Raw genomic sequence first — 17831 nt, 5'->3', positions numbered from 1 at the left:
ACAAAATCAATGGGGTAATTCAACCATGATTACAACAAGTTTAGATAGCTGGCCGCTAGACTAACTTACTGATCAATTGTTATTTTTTTTGCTGACATGGGCTAATTGTCTTTCTGTCACTGTCACTGTCTGTGACTGACATAACAAGACAAAAACTGCTGATGCACAACCAAATAGCGAAATCGCAAAATTATATTCTACTATTCTAACTCTAAACAGTAAATTGAGACACAGACTAAAAATTCATCCGTGGGCCTACATAAGGGGGGCCACCAGTTGCCCATCCTTGCATTAGGCCGCTCTCTAATAGTCCAAATGGCATAAAGCAGGGATCATTCAGCCACAATAAATAAATAATAATGAACACAAAAATGATGCTTTTTATTATTTCGCATTTAAAGAAATCCTATAGCTTAACTTCATTTCTTTCACTTCATTAAAAAGCTTTCCAAACAACAACATAGTTCAGTTTCTCGTTCTGTTTATCAAATGGAATCTCGTACCAAAAAGTCAGTTTGTGGTTTACAGTACAGTATTCCATTACTGTGGGAGGGTTGACAAATGACACACTCAGTATTCCATCTGTTGCAAGAGGCCATCATCATCTTCTTCTGTAAAGTAGAGTAAAGATGACATAGTTCATGTGTTCTCTACTGGTGTTGTTACTCGGGGCATGGTTTAGTAGTGACTGTATAGTACTTCCTGTTGTGCATTTCTTCCATCATATTCCAGTTGTGTAGACATTTACTACACCATTAATTTCAGGGTGTAACATGGTCCTTATAATAACAACAATAATAATAATAATAATAATAATAATAATAATAATAATAATAATAATAATAACAATAATACTAAATGTATAAATAGTAATATAGCTTAAATAATAGACATAGTTTCTCCAATGGTATGAAAGTAACATGTCTACAATAGTGATGTTGATCATCAAACATTGTGCCAAATATTATAATTCCAAGAAAGGACTTTCTAGTTATGTTACTGTGGTTTACTCTCATGTTGCATACTCAGAGGTATTTAATATGCTCTTTGAAATGTGACAGTGCAGCCATATGTTGGAGTTTTTAGTCTTCATTTATATTCTAGTAGCGTCTCAGTAGGGAAACAGTTGAACTGTGCTCACAAAAAGTGATATGTTGCTTTACAACTCCCTAATAGTTATATGTTGCTTTACAACTCCCTAATAATTCCTTGGTTGGGCAAGCGCTTTGCCTGTTTAATCTCAGAAAGACTATGAGCAACATATAAAGTGACCTGTTGTTGACTATAGTTTTGCATGTTGTTTTCATATATTAATACTGATCAAACTAACTGAAAGCCCTATGTAAATGTCTAATACAACAGATACAATCATATATTCTATCAGAATTTATCATATTATTATTAATGTTATCATTATTTCCCCAAAACATGTACCTTTGTTTCTAGTGGTGCACTCATTACAGGAGTAACTAGTAGATCAGAAGAATCCCCACTCAACACACTCAAGGCAACAGCTCTGAAAATGTATGCAGCACTGCGAGGAGAGGGGTGCAGCAAAAGCGAATGTTTAGTGGTTAACAAATTACATAGAGCACCATGTTGGTGCAAGATCACCTCCATATACAAAAATACTACTTACTGTGTGTAGGATTACACTTACACATACGTCTAATCTCAGCTGCAACAATCGGTCTTTCACTTGAATGTGGTTGGCGTGTTCAGTTGGCTCTCAATTGCAACAACCATTTTCACATTTTCTCGGAGTTAAGAAGTGAAGCGGAAGCTTTTTCAGGAGACAAACTGGATTCTGTGTCACTTTAAGCAGCCTTTTAATGCCAATGTAACTCTCTCATAAGAATGACTAAAAGCCTGTCATGAGATATTAAGAGAACAGACATCATACTATGGTTACCAAGATGACTAATGGGTGAATCGTATACCATATAGGTTCAACCTATATTGAAAAATGTAGCCTACTACTGCATGTTTCAATTGGTTTCCATTGACCTCCAAGACCTCGATATATGATTTATGTATTTATTTATTTATGTGAATGACACATGGCTAGACAATTGTACACATTATATCAAACTAAGCAAAAAATAATTGACGACAGTTTAAATGCACAAAGCTTTAAATGGTATTAACACATGAAAGGTACACTGTAAAAAGGTGGTTTGTAGAATTGTCATACAACCAAATACTATTATCATACATTTCTGTTACACTAAACCAAAGATGGTGGTTGAATCCACCGACTGAATGCCATTTCAAAGACAGGCATTTAATCACCCTTTTGACAGTATTATGTGGCATCAAAATGGTCACCATGAGAAAGGAGTTCATATCAAATTCCCCACTTATAGCAAATATCTTGCCACTGATCTGTTGTTTTACACTTTGTCAACATTTCCCGTTGCCCATACAATTCTTTGCAAGATATTAGCTCACTGTTGATGTGTTTTGTTATTTCACCTAAATTTGCTGATGACACATGCTGGCACCTGAAGCTCATTTTAATAATCAAGTAGCCTGCTGGAATATATGGAATATACTCTCAAAACAAACAAGAACAGAATTGTCCAGTTATCATCACTGCAGAGGGAGTGAAACACAGACAAAAGCTTGTCAAACAGAAAACTGTGGGACCTCTCCTACGATTTTCCAATATTCATGGAAGCCAAATTCATAGAATCACAATGAGTGTTGCAATTGAGCCCTTATGTTTTGGAGAAGTAGCCAAACTCAAAACATATGTATCGTATAATCAACCTTCACAATCACCACCCCTGATTATTCACAAAACAAACTATTACAGCTCATACATCCTCCAAAATATCTCTGCATTGGAATCTGCAATGTTACATATTCAAATGAAAATATACTTATAGAATTTGTGAATTTTCACAGTAATTTGTACTGTACTGTACCTTTTGTCCTTCAATTTCTGCCTACCTACGGCCTCAAGGGAGACTATTGAGTTTATATCAGAGAGTCTTTCGCAAGTGTTTTCTGTAAAAGAGAAATGTCTAGTATTTTTTCCTGTAATGTCTCATAACTCAAACGTCAATGTGGTAAGTGCTGTGCATGTCTTAAGTCTTGACTGACTTGCCAACAAAGACTTAGGGGATTGAGCAACAGTACTTGGAAAGGTTACTTATTCTATGTGAATACAACTCGTAGAAACTGCAAGAAACATTTGCTTTGGCACAGATTTACATTGTAGCGATGTTCGATTTTTAACTCCATTGCCGTGACCGTTACTCCAAACACAAGTGGCCCATTGTGGTAATCCTTGGCTCAGTACACTTTAGCTGACCAGTCTATGTGTTTGTGTATTGCGGTGTCAGTCTATCCTCTCTCTTGGTGTAATGTTAATGCACTGTAGTGTCTAATCATTCAGTGCGTAAACCAGCCATCAATCCCCTCTCTGTCTTTCCCTTGCACTCTCTCTCTCTCTCTCTCTCTCCTCACTCTTTGTTCTCAAATTTGAGTCTCTTGAACGTTTTCCTTTGAGTTTCCCTTGAACAGAAGAGGCTCCATTTGTGGATTCTGGTTCTGGACCATGAAACCCTTGATCGATCCGTGTAATCCCATGGGGGGCATGGGGAGGGACATTGGCAGAGGTGGGGAAACAGAAAGAGGGTTGGTGTTGGTGCCGTTTCCAGACATGGTCTGGAAAGTGGCTGAGGAGATTGGGACCTGTGTACAGGAGATCGGGATATCCTGGCCTTGCTGGTTAAGTGGAGACGGATTGTTCTTGTTGCTTAGAGTACCGACTCCTGCCCCTGTCCCAATGCTCAGACCCATCACGTTGTTGTTGAAATGATTGGCCTTGTAGTAATGGTTAAGATGCTCTGATCGCCCGAAGTTGGGAAGGTTGACTATTTCCGGGTGATGCATTCTCAATGTTCCGTCTCCTCCGCACCCGGATTGCATGGTCGATCCCCCTGAGATGCCGCTCCCGGCCCCGGCACCAATCTCGTCTTCCACGTTGATGATCTCGATGGCGCGGGTGGGGCCATGGTGCTTGTGCAGCTGGTGCTGCTTCCTCAGCTTGTAGAAGACCACCAGCATCACGGCTGCCATGAAGGTGATGGCCACAAAGCAGCCGATGATGATCTTGGTGGTCTTCATCACGTCGTCCAGGCCAGTGATGTTTGTGACGTCCATTATCGACACTGTGACTGTATTTTCAGTATTTCTGGTGGCTCGCGGGGAGAAAGAGGAGAGAGAAGAGCGAGATGGAGATATGGTGAATCCAGCCCTGCCTTTACCCAGTACCCCTCCTGAAAAAGTGGGACCCAGGTAATCTGGCGGTACGTAGGTTTCGTTGATGTACTGCCTCCCAGCATCCTCACCATTGTTTGTTTCCACAGTTTCAACAGTGACAGTGGTGAAGAAGCTGTAGGGGTTGCTGGAGTCGGAGGAGGACACGTTGAGCACTGCAGTCGCCGTGGTGTTGCCGGCGGAGTTGGTCACCATGCAGGTGTATTGGCCTGTGTCCTGCACAGTCACGTTGGTGAAATTCAGGGTGCCGTCATGAAGGACTGAGATCCTGACGCGGTACGATCCGTGGGTCATGAGGGTGCCATTTGGGGTGAGCCAGTTGACAGACGTCATGGAGGTGCCAGTGCGACACTTCAGCTCCGCGGCCATGCCCTCTGTGACATTGAGGTCGGTGGGTGGCTCTACGATGACGGGAGCGTAGCATGTGAAGTGGCTCTGGTCCAGCTCACCAATGTACCGGCCCTTCAGGACTGGTGGCGCGTGGCAGCGGGCGCAGCATGTGGTGTTACTGGGCACCGTCTCCTTGAGCCACCAGCTGAGCCACAGGACATCGCAGTTGCACACCCAGGGGTTGTGGTTGAGGTGCACCCGCTCCAACTGGTGCAGTGGAGTGAAGAGGTCGTGGGGCAGCGAATGCAGAGAGTTGTGGGACAGGTTGAGCTCCTCCAGGTTCTTCAGGTCGTCGAAGGCATTGCGCTCAATGACCGTCACCTTGGAGTGCATGAGCCACAGTTTGCGCAGCGACACCAGGCCCTGGAAGGAGCCCGGCCTGACGAGCCCCAGTTGGTTTCCCGACAGCTCCAGCTCCTCCAGTCTCACCAAGGGCGTGAGGTTGGGGATGTCCTTCAGGCCGCACATGCCCAGGTTCAGGAAGCGCAAGTTGACCAGGCCCTCAAAGGCGGCCTCGGAGATGTAGTCCAGCTTCCTGAGTTCGCCCAGGTCGAGCCGGCGCAGGGAGGGAACGCGGTGAAAGGCGTACGCTGGCAGTGTCTCGATGGGGTTGTTCCGTAGCCAGAGCTCCCGCAGTTTGCTGAGGTACTCAAAGGCCTGTGACGGTACCAGCGTGAGGCGATTGTCAAAGAGCTCCAGGGTGTTGAGGTTTGGCAGGCCATTGAACGCGCCCACCTCAATTTGTCGGATGTGGTTCTTGGAGAGCTGCAGTATTTCCAAATGCCGCAGGTGCTTGAACGTGTCTGACTTTATCACCTGTTGAGATATATAAAAACATGCTGGTACATTGTAGCCACATGAAACCTCTCTGCCGTAAAGCATACTCTGTTCATATGCGTACATGTATGGATTGTGGGTAAATGTAATAAGAGAAAGGCATATTTACCTGAATCGTGTTCTCTTGTAAGTTGAGGTATCTTGTGTTCACAGAAATACTGTCCGGTACGTCCTCTAAACTCTTCCTTGTACAGATGACTCGGCTTGCCTGATTGGAGCAGCTACAGGGGTTGGGACATGGGGGCACGGCCTCTGTCAGCTGAGGTCCATGGTGGTGAAGCCACAGCAAAAGCTGGACCAACCAGAGGAGGGGGGAGGGGGTGGAGGGGCTGGTCACCATGACAACATGCATGTCAAATTAGTCATGACCCAACCTTAGTTCTAATATGTTGATAAATCACCTCCAATACAAGACAATTAAGTGGTTATTTTGATGTTCATTTTACCAATTCTCTTTCAAGTCGTTTTAAAAATCATGAAGAACTGTTAGATATTAAATGTTCTCTTGATTGATCATATATATTTCCTCAATTGACTTTGTTCATGTCAGTTTAAATATGAAATGCCTTCAATTTTTCAGCATATCTTTTTAGGGAATTAATAATTGTCCCATGACAATTATTAAAATAACAAAGGAGATGTTTGGTGAATCAGCTCTTGAAAGGGGTGTCTCTATGGAGGGTAGATGCTCCTCACTGTAGGGGGGAGAGAGAGAGAGAGAGAGAGAGAGAGAGAGAGAGAGAGAGAGAGAGAGAGAGAGAGAGAGAGAGAGAGAGAGCGAGAGAGAGAGCGGGAGAGAGAGAGAGAGAAAGGGGGATCAGACAACTGAACAAGGCATGAGTACTGACACATTAGCGCTGTAACTGTAGAACCTCTGTAAAATCTCTGTGGGCACTGAAACGTTTAATCATGTGGGATATAATTGCAAGATTGATGGTCAATAGATAATATGCATGGAAAGCATGTCAACTTTCAGGTTTACACTAGAGCATTGCTTCTCATAAATTAGTCTCTAGAGACTACTGATGAGTCACCTACTATTTCATTCATAGGTCGAGGTAAACATTTTGGTCAAGGCTTGATACTTTGTTCAAAAGGAGGATCACACAATTCTAAAAAGCTACTTGAGAGCTAAGGTGTACCACAACTCAAAGTACCACAGGCCTAGAGCAAAGTAAATATTGGTAATTAAATAAATGTAGTGTATGATTCATTACTCAATGATGAAAGAAAAACAAACTCCTTTGGTATTTATGAGCTTACTCATACACACGGTAATGTATGTAGAGAAAAGGTATTTGCAGGAAAGATAAACTTGTCTGTGACTTGAACTCTGTGAAGCATTTATTTGGGCTGCAATTTCTGAGGCTGGTAACTTTAATGAACTTATCCTCTGCAGCAAAGGTAACTCTGGGTCTTCCATTCCTGTGGTGGTCCTCATGAGAGCCAGTTTCATCATAGCGCTTGATTGGTTTTGCGACAGCACTTGAAGAAACTTTCAAAGTTCTTGAAATGTTCCGTATTGACTGACCTTCATGTCTTAAAGTAATGATGGACTGTCATTTCTCTTTGCTTATTTGAGCTGTTCTTGCCATAATATGGACTTGGTCTTTTACCAAATAGGGCTATCTTCTCTATACCACCCCTACCTTGTCACAACACAACTGATTGGCTCAAACACATTAAGAAGGAAATAAATTCCACAAATTAACTTATAAGAAGGCACACCTGTTAATGTAAATGAATTCCAGGTGACTACCTCATGAAGCTGGTTGAGAGAATGTCAAGAGTGTGCAAAGCTGTCATCAAGGCAAAGGGTGGCTATTTGAAGAATCTCAAATATAAAATATATTTTGATTTGTTTAACACTTTTTGGTAACTACATGATTCCATATGTGTTATTTCATAGTAGAATTTAGAAAATAGTAAAAATAAAGAAAAACCCTGGAATGAGTAGGTGTGTCCAAACTTTTGACTGGTACTGTATATATATATTTTTTATCCAGTAGGGTAAACACTCCAAACAGCCTACCCGACCGCTCGAAGGCGTCCGCATGGTCCTAAATCACACCGTTGCCTCGTTTTGTATCACATTCCAATGATAAAACTGGGGGGGACAAAAAAGCAATTTCAGAATGTGGGGGCCCCGTCCCCAGTGATAGTTGCGCTGAGGGGTACTGCCACACCCAATTGTAACTCAGTTATCTGCACCTCTCCAGACTGGTCTGCATCCTCCAATAGGCCTATAGGGTTGGACTGGGGTGCAAGAACCTGAGTTAAACTTGAGGGACCCCCTAGTATTGCTTCTACAGTCGTGGTCAAAAGTTTTGAGAATGACACAAATATTAATTTTCACAAAGTCTGCTGCCTCAATTTTTATGATGGCAATTTGCATCTACTCCAGAATGTTATGAAGAGTGATCAGATGAATTGCAAGTAATTGCAAAGTCCCTCTTAGCCATGAAAATGAACTTAATTCCCAAAAAACTTTTCCACTGCATTTCAGCCCTGCCACAAAAGGACCAGCTGACATTATGTCAGTAATTCTCTCGTTAACACAGGTGAGAGTGTTGACGAGGACAAGGCTGGAGATCACTCTGTCATGCTGATTGAGTTAGAATAACAGACTGGAAGCTTTAAAAGGAGGGTGGTGTTTGAAATCATTGTTCTTCCTCTGTTAACCATGGTTACCTGCAAGAAAACACGTGCCGTCATCATTGCTTTGCACAAAAAGTGCTTCACAGGCAAGGATATTGCTGCTAGTAAGATTGCACCTAAATCAACCATTTATCGGATCATCAAGAACTTCAAGGAGAGAGGTTCAATTGTTGTGAAGAAGGCTTTAGGGCGCCCAGCAAGCGCCAGGACCGTCTCCTAAAGTCCAGCAAGCGCCAGGACCGTCTCCTAAAGTTGATTCAGCTGCGGAATCGGGGCACCACCAGTGCAGAGCTTGCTCAGGAATGGCAGCAGGCAGGAGTGAGTACATCTGCACGCACAGTGAGGCGAAGACCTTTGGAGGATGGCCTGGTGTCAAGAAGGGCAGCGAGGAAGCCACTTCTCTCCAGGAAAAACATCAGGGACAGACTGATATTCTGCAAAAGGTACAGGGATTGGACTGCTGAGGACTGGGGTAAAGTCATTTTCTCTGATGAATCCCCTTCCCGATTGTTTGGGGCATCCGGAAAAAAGCTTGTCCGGAGAAGACAAGGTGAGCGCTACCATCAGTCCTGTGTCATGCCAACAGTAAAGCATCCTGAGACCATTCATGTGTGGGGTTGCTTCTCAGCCAAGGGAGTGGGCTCACTCACAATTTTGCCTAAGAACACAGCCATGAATAAAGAATGGTACCAACACATCCTCCGAGAGCAACTTCTCCCAACCATCCAATAACAGTTTGGAGACGAACAATGCCTTTTCCAGCATGATGGAGCACCTTGCCATAAGGCAAAAGTGATTACTAAGTGGTTCAGGGAACAAAACATTGAAATTTGGGTCCATGGCCAGGAATCTCTCCAGACCTTAATCCCATTGAGAACTGGTGGTCAATCCTCAAGAGGCGGGTGGACAATCAAAAACCCACAAATTCTGACAAACTCCAAGCATTGATTATGCAAGAATGGGCTGCCATCAGTCAGGATGTGGCCCAGAAGTTAATTGACAGCATGCCAGGGCGGATTGCAGAGGTCTTGAAAAAGACCTTTGCATAAACGTAATTGAATTGTCAATAAAAGCCTTTGACACTTATGGAATGCTTGTAATTATACTTCAGTATAACATAGTAACATCTGACAAAAATATCTAAAAACACTGACGCAGCAAACTTTGTGAAGAATAATACTTGTGTCATTCTCAAAACGTTTGACCACGACTGTACACTCCCCTCCATATGTATTTAGGATTTTTAAATTTGGCTCTATACTCCAGCATTTTGGATTTGAGATCAAATGTTTAATATGAGGCGACAGTACGTAATGTCACCCTTTATTTGAGGGTATTTTCAAACATATCTGTTTGACCATTTAGAAATGAAAGCACTTTATGTATCTAGTCTAGTATTTGGTCCCATATTCCTTGCACACAATGTGACTACATCAAGCTTGTGACTCTACAAACTCGTTGGATGCATTTGCAATTTGTTTTGGTTGTGTTTTGGGTTATGTTTTGCCCAGTAGTAACTGAATGGTGAATGATGACTGGAGTAATGTTATTTCTAAGTGAGTAGATTAGATGTTTCTGAACACTTCTAGATTAATCCAGATAATGCCATGATTAAGAAAAACCATGAATGAATCATGAATAATGATGAGTGAGATGCTGTTCAGAAGCTACAACAAAAGATGCTTACCTCACACCATTACCAATAACAGGGGAGGTTAGCATTTTTGGGGGGGGTATGATCTTTGTGCCTCATTTATGATTATCCATAATAATGGAGCATCCACATGAATGTAGAAGTGTTCAGAAACATCTTCTATTCTTACTTACAATAAAAGTGACTCCAAAATGGCACAAGACGTTATTCACAATTCAGTTCCTATTAGGCAAAACATAATTCAAAACACAAATACACTGCAAATGCATCCAATAAGTTTGTAGTCACAAGCATGCAAGGAATACGGGACCAAATACTAAACAGTTGACTACTTTAATACACTATAAGTGAATTTGTCCAAATGCTTATGACTTCTTCAAATGGGGGTACTAGATACATAAAGTGCTTTCATTTCGAAACAGTAAAACAGATATGTATGAAAATACCCTAAAAGAAAAGGTGACATTCTGTACCGTCGGCTACTATGAAACATTCTATCTCAAATCTAAAATGCTGGAGTATAGAGCCAAAATAAACATTTACCCTCACTATCCAAATACATATGGAGGGGAGTGTATATCATTTCAATAGCCCATTACGCAGTGAACAGGTTTTTGTGTTAAGCAACTCAGCCCTCACACCTCTAGTGTGATACCATCAGGCTAATCAGGACATACCACATTTGAAAATAATTATCTTATGTAGACACAAACAAGTAATTTATAGGTTGTTGATTTGTACCAGTTTACCATATCATTTCTACCTGGTAATTTCTGCCACATAGAATACAGTGCTCCCACAATTTGGGTAGTAAATTAGCCAACATGGTCATCTTAGCATGTATATAAATATGGGAACCCCCTTTCATCCTCCTCCACACAAACTACCCTGTACTGTCCCTTTAAGAACGACAAAGATGGAGACCCTTATCCTCTTAGGGATTGGACCCTTTTTTTTTAATTTTCACCTAAAATGACATACCCAAATCTAACTGCCTGTAGCTCAGGACCTGAAGCAAGGATATGCATATGCTTGATAACATTTGAAAGGAAACACTTTGAAGTTTGTGGAAATGTGAAATTAATGTAGGAGAATATAACACATTAGATCTGGAAAAGGATAATACAAAAAAAAAAACATGCGTTTTCTATTAATTATTTGGTTCCATCATCTTTGAAATGCAAGAGAAAGGCCACAATATAATATTGCAGTTTAGGCGCAATGTAGATTTTGGCCACTAGATGGCAGCAGTGTGTGTGCAGTTTCAGATTCATCCAGTGAAGCATTGCAATACTGGACTATTTTGAGTGAAATCTGCCCAAATGTGCCGAATTGGTCAATTGATACATTTTCAAGTACATAACTATAGAGAACATACAAAAATGATATGGTCATACGAAATGTAAGTTTACACACTCCCAGGAATGTCATACATGATGGATCATTAGCTTATACACTAACTTTCACACATCTAGATGGCCGGGTGGGGAGGGTGTGTAGCCAGAGACAGCAGGGGTTCAAACTGTAGAACCCAGTTCACCACATTTGAATATAAAAATTGATTTTATCAAACAAAACTATGCTACATTTTATCTCTGGGACCCTTAGGATGACAAATCAGAGCAAGATTACTGAATGTAAGTACATTATTTACCTTCAGAGGTGAATGTATCAAACCAGTTGCCGTGATATGTTTTTTGTTGTTGTGCACTCTCCTCAAACAATAGCATGGTATTTTTTCACTGTAATAGCTACTGTAAATTGGACAGTGCAGTTAGATTAACAGGAATTTAAGCGTTCTGCCCATGTAAGACATATCTATGTCCTGGAAAGTTTGCTGTTACTTACAACAGTCATGCTCATCACATTAACGCATGTTAGCTCAACCGTCCCATATATGGGACACCGATCCCATAGCGGTTATCAGAACCTCGATAAAATACTGCATGTAGTTCAAGGCCCTGCTGTTCAAATAAAAGCTACCTTAGCTCAAATTATTGATATATCCATTCGTATCATACCTCTCTGGTGAATAGTCAGATTTTAACCCAGGTTTATAGTTAGCCCAAAACATCCTCTCTCCAATGCAGTGCCATGAATGCATGTGGTCCTAGAATCCTGGTTGCTATGGCAACCGGCTGACACACCATCTTGTGTTTTACTGCCCAGTGCACTATCCTATTCCACGCTAGCACTGTGCAGTTAGCAGTGTTCTAGCAGATGTACGTCAGTCGTTTGCAAACAATCAGTGTCTCGCTTTTCACTCAATTGACATCTAAGCCACAAGCTTTTAGGGTTCAGTAGGCTATTACATTGTCGAGTGCCTGCAGGTCAACAGCCCACACACTTGCTCAGTAGTCATAGCATGTTTTCGTCGATTGCACATATACCAAAATGGCACAGTATCTGGTCCAGAAATGATCCCTCAAACGTATACATTGCACACTAAGGCCGACCCTTGTCTTTCACGATCACAGTGTAGGGAAACAAACTCTTCATGAATTCTAATATGCATACAGTACAGGCAGCAGATTAGGAAAACATCAATCGCTGTTCAAATATTGCTGAAGTCTTAAAGCAGCCATTAAGAGGGAGAATATGCTAAATATGCTAAATATAGGTCTGCAGAAATGTTCTTTACCCACCCTCACACCAGCACACACACACACACACACACATGCACACACCAGAGTACAGTTTCAATCCATGATCCTCCACTATAATTGCAACATTGAGACAAATTATTATTGTGTCAATGTGCATAACATAGCCTCAAGGTATTTGCAACAGACAGTAGCATTGGAGAAGGGGAATATATTCAAAATGTGCTTCAGGTGTCCCTTCACGATCTATGTGGGGCCTACACTACAGGATGATGCCTCTGAGACAATGGGCTTGTCCATAATTGTGAAAATGTCCCATTTTATCATGGCGAGCTTGTTCAGGAAATGTCCATTTTCATTATATAAGAACTGTAAGTTGGGCCTTACAAGACGACAGAGAGAAACACCATTGTAAAGCGAGTTTATGGCTTGATAGGGGAAAAGATTGCTCTTCACTAAGGGCTCGATTCAATCCGTATTGCAGAAGAGCCGTGGTATAGAGTGATTTAAATGTAAAGGTATTTTCCGATTGAGCCGACATATGCAGTGCTTACCGTGAATGCAGTCTCCGTGAACGGGGGAATATTGCCTTAAATGTTTATTGCGCTATACCGCAGATATTCAGCGATATGGATTGAATCGAGCCCTAAGACTCATTCCAAAGCCATCAAAACATCTAACAGAACACACATTGTTGTCCATAGATGTATCTCTTTTTTTCTGAGGACACTCTCATACAGGCTGGGCACTGTCGATGCAGGCAACTGCAATGGTGCAATTCTAAAGTGCATATTCTCTTATTGTGGGTCAATTGGCTACCTATCAGTGGAGGCTCCTCAGAGGAGGAAGGGGAGGACCATCCTCTTCAGTGAATTTCATAAAAATAAAAATTGTAAAACATTTAAGAAGTTATCCTTTTTAGATAAAACTATACTAAATATAATCACATGTCACCAAATAATTGATTAAAACACACTATTTTGCAAAGAAGGTCTACAGTAGCCTCAACAGCACTCTGTAGGGTAGCACCATGGTGTAGCCGGAGGACAGCTAGCTTCCGTCCTCCTTTGGGTACATTGACTTCAATACAAAACCTAGGAGGCTCATGGTACTCAACCCCTTCCATAGACTTACACAGTAATTATGACAACTTCCGGAGGACGTCCTCCAACCTATCAGAGTTCTTGCAGTATGAACTGAAATGTTGTCCACTCAATCAAAGGATCAGAGAATAAATCTAGTACTGAAAGCATAAGCTACAGCTAGCTAGCACTGCAGTGCATAAAATGTGGTGAGTAGTTGACTCAAAGAGAGAGAAAGACAGTAGTGGATCAGTTTTGAAAAAATTAATTTCTTCCAAAATTAAGGAGAAGCAAGAGAGAAATATAGAGAGAGAGATTTCATCATTTTTTTTCACTTTCAGTTTCACTTACTTAGCTAGAAAATGCAGCTAGCTAGTTTAGCCTACTGAAACACCCTGCTCAAACAAAGGGATGCTATGTTAGCTAGCTGGCTATGACTTTCCAACACAACACTGGAACTCTTCCAAGTCAAGGTAAGCTTTTGGTTTTACTAATTTATTGACACCGGGGCCTGCCGGTGTAACTGCTTACTGACTGTACACTGTAACATTACTGCATGATTGTAACGGGCTTAGTAACGCGTTAGTTCTATTAGCTATGCTGACTTTGACGTTACTTTAGCTAATATGGTGACAACGATGTAGGCTGTGTGTAGCGGTTTGGCTTGGAAAGGTTTTTTCGCCTGGTCACATACAGTTGATGTGTTGTGCATTGAAGTCCACAAGCGAAGGGACAAGGTGAGAGGAGGAGAGCGCATAGATTCGAGAAGGAATACAACGTGGCTGCTATGAAAGTGAACTGTGTTTACACGTGATTAGGGGTGTATTCATTCTGCTGATTCTGTTGAAAAACGCTTCTTAAACGGAAGCAAACGGAACAAAACAGGGATAAACATACATGAATTTGTCCAAAATAAACTCTTGTTTGCAAATGTTGGACTAATGATAGGGAACATTTGAGTATCATGTAGTAGCCTTAACCTATCGCTGTTACATTGAACTGGGTGAATGAAATATGAATGACAGTCATCCAATATGCTGTAATAGAAATAAGGCCATGCTCATGAAAAAAAATGGTCTTCCCTCATCTTAAACGGTACTGACCGCTACTGCTACCTATAGTCTACTAAGACATGTCAAAGCATAAAATGTTCAATACAATTTATCTATTACAATAAGACCTGTGAATATATACAGATGTGTGCCTATTATTTTATTTACTTATTTCCCTGACCCCCCTTCCCCTTTTCTCCCGTCAACTGCAGTGAACTTCTCTGTTAGGTAGGTGGCTGTTGCCCAGCTTACCCTACACCAATAACCACTGCAAAACATCAACACAGCACACTCTTGAGTTACCTTAAAATGCCACACATTCCACCTTCAGTGGAAGACAATGTTTAATAGTCTGTAGCCTTTTATCTTATTTCCTGTCACCATAGAAATAGAACATTACATTATGTTCACATTACATGGCTGCTGTTTTATTTCTATATGACATAGGCTTTTTTTTTAAACTATTTTCACGCATACACTAGTCTTTACACCTCCGATCCAATTCAATTTTCTCATGTCAACATCTGGTTGCACCCATGTAGATATTGATCTACTACACACAATCAGTCCTGGGTGAAGAAAGCATTAAATTGTGAAGAAACAAATGATCTGCACCCTGCTGGCCAAATGTTACACAAACACATGATTATTGTGTAATCACTGTATTCTACCAATGCTTTATTCTTTGGATCTGGTCTTATGTTGAGGTGATTATTGTGGGGAGACACTTTACTTAAATAACCTTTGGTTATACTTTACTTCAATAGACTGCAACTATTACGTGCATTATGATGCAGTTATAATGTATTGTATAATGTATAATGTAGACTATTATCATAGTCTTATATTAATCATTACTAAATAACAGCCATTTTGAGTCAGTTGAAATGTTGATACATAACAGAGACATAGGCCTAATATAGCCTATTATACGGCTTATTATGAGTCATTATAAAGGTTCATAGCCTATATGCTTATAAAAAGTTATAAAGCATTATACCAGCAGTCTTTAAGTAAAGTGTTACCAATTGTGGCTTTGAATATTCTTAGGCTAAAGGCTACCTGAGCATTAAGAGAGATCCTGTATACCAGGCTCAATTAGGGCTAATATTTACAGCTGGTGTATTTACAGCTGGTCTGAGATTAACACAAAGCGACACAGGTGCAGCAGCGCTAACATCATCTACTGTAACTATGACAACACTAAATGGATTCGGGTTGTTGAAGGTGGGAATCCGGTTAGGATGAGGCTATATAAACAATTGTTGAAATCAGTGTGTTATAGGGAAAATTACGTTAAGGTCAAAATGGTGCTTCCTACTTCATTTGCAGGGGATTTTTTCTCTCTTTATTTGGTCATTTTACAGCATAAAATGGAGAGTCTAATCATTGGAATAAAAAGTCGAATTAGATCATTCCCATGGCATTCACATGACAAATAGTTGCAATCTATCCTCAATGTATGACCAAAGCACAATAAACCCTCGTGACTATAAATGATCATATAATTCCAACAATGCAGCTGGCCTCGCGCTACGGCGCACCTATGGAACGCAATTGAAATTCTTAGAATAGGCCTAATTCTGCATTACAAAATGGCTTGCATCGACTCTCTTTGAATGTGTAATAATGACAACTGCACAATTGCAACAAAAATAATGTTATTTAACGTTAGGCAGGTATGTTACAAAATAGGTTTATGTAAGGTGACCCTATGATTCCAGCACCTTTTCGATTTGAAATTATCTTGAGGATTTCTTACAACACATTAGCTTTGATTTCCAACATTTTCCAATTGTAACCCGATGGTTTTCCCCGATATTCATTTATACTCAGCAATTTTAGCAAATAAAACGGCATGTCTCCACCTGATATACGCAGAATCATACCAAAATAACAAATAGGTTGACTACGACGGCCATTTCACCTACGTCCAATAGACTCATACCTTTCTGTTTCAATTGCTGGGCCGTGAGGTCGACGTTTTCTCTCCTTTCGTTCCCTCTCCTCTCGTCAGTTCCTCAACCCCTTATCTATCCCTCTTTTTCTCTTCTATAAATTAATTAGCTCGCTTCCACGGCTGTTAGCTCGGCTCTCTTGTCTTCCGCAGCACCAACGCAACGAAGGGACTTCATATACCGATAGCACGTTCAACATAAGCAGAATCCACAAACGACACAAAGAGGGTGAATAAACGTGTACATTAACATAGTTAAAGCGTTATTCAGTTCAAATAAGAACGAAATCCGTAATGGATGCATCCAAGCATCTTCTCATCCTAGGAGACACGCGCAGGCAGCAAACGAGACGGCGCCCGTTTGGCAGAGTATTTTTGCACTCCAGCATAAGAGACAGTTTACGCACATTCCGTAGGTCTGCAGCTGAATGCCACGAAGTCAGCGTAGACCTCTCAACATGGACCATAGAAGACCAACCAACCGTTGATGATGAAGGGCCATGATTAAGAAACTCATCATGTATTCCAAGACAAATGGCGCTGATGCACTAATGTCATTATGGTCTGCAATCGTTGTGCAGCCCCTACTGTATGTTGCAGGGTGAATGGGCTATACTCAGGTCCAGTGGATTTGAAAGAACCTAGATAAATATATGGCGGCCACAAACAGTGGTCACAGAGTGTAAAGTGTTTCATATGACTCAGCACTCTATTGATCGATTCATTGATTGATTCGGTACATTTCAGGAAAAGTTGCACCAGATTTATCTGCAGTGTGGTGGTCTTGAGATCAGGATATTGCTGGTTCACAATTGCATCTCACAGTGGGCCTTTTGGCAAAGAATGCTATTTCACTACCCCCTGGGCATTTTCAGTTGTGCTATTGTTGTGCAAACTTAACATATCAGACCAATCAACATTGATTTAATGCAGTATGAAAGTTTCCTAGACATACAAAACATTGTCTTTTCAATTAGGTTTTTAAAGTTTGGTACTTTATCTAAGTGGCATCATGGCATACAGCTTATTATGACATATGGACAACAAAGCAATAAATAAAAAAACATGGACCATCTGATATGAATTTTTGCTCAAAAGATATAACAGCAAATGGTTTTGTGGGGACATAGCAGCCTTGGACAGCAATTATGTGTATTGGGATGCCATGTGTGGGATGTGGTCCCATTAGTCTGTTCTTTGTCCTTTCTTTCTCATAAATTACATTGGCTCCTAATCTAAAAGTAATGCAATTTAGAATAAACAGTGACACTGCTCCACCTGGTGTATACTACGCTCCTTGACTGATGT

At 41.0% G+C, this 17831-nt stretch overlaps 1 protein-coding gene across 1 annotated transcript; it reads right to left on the bottom strand.

Annotated features, from left to right (window-relative positions):
- Positions 1-360: 360 nt before the first annotated feature.
- On the bottom strand, positions 361-16952 carry LOC121547192 (leucine-rich repeat-containing protein 4B-like). Its single transcript, XM_041858332.2, has 3 exons — positions 16515-16952; positions 5627-6212; positions 361-5496 (listed from the first exon to the last, which is right to left on the bottom strand). The coding sequence occupies exons 2-3, from the start codon at positions 5867-5869 to the stop codon at positions 3484-3486; spliced, it is 2256 nt and encodes a 751-aa protein (XP_041714266.1). The 5' UTR covers positions 5870-6212; positions 16515-16952; the 3' UTR covers positions 361-3483.
- Positions 16953-17831: the final 879 nt, after the last annotated feature.

This window comes from Coregonus clupeaformis, chromosome 31, assembly GCF_020615455.1.
Source record: "Coregonus clupeaformis isolate EN_2021a chromosome 31, ASM2061545v1, whole genome shotgun sequence".
NCBI lineage: Eukaryota > Metazoa > Chordata > Actinopteri > Salmoniformes > Salmonidae > Coregonus > Coregonus clupeaformis.
This window is presented reverse-complemented; position numbering and strand designations above follow the sequence as displayed.

What these genes read in the sequence shown, in the direction of transcription:
- LOC121547192 (XM_041858332.2), bottom strand. Translation starts at nt 5,869, where the DNA reads ATGCATGTTGTCATGGTGACCAGCCCCTCCACCCCCTCCCCCCTCCTC. An exon ending in TACAAGAGAACACGATTCAG is followed by an intron (nt 5,497 to 5,626) that starts GTAAATATGCCT and finishes ATATCTCAACAG; the next exon opens with GTGATAAAGTCAGACACGTT.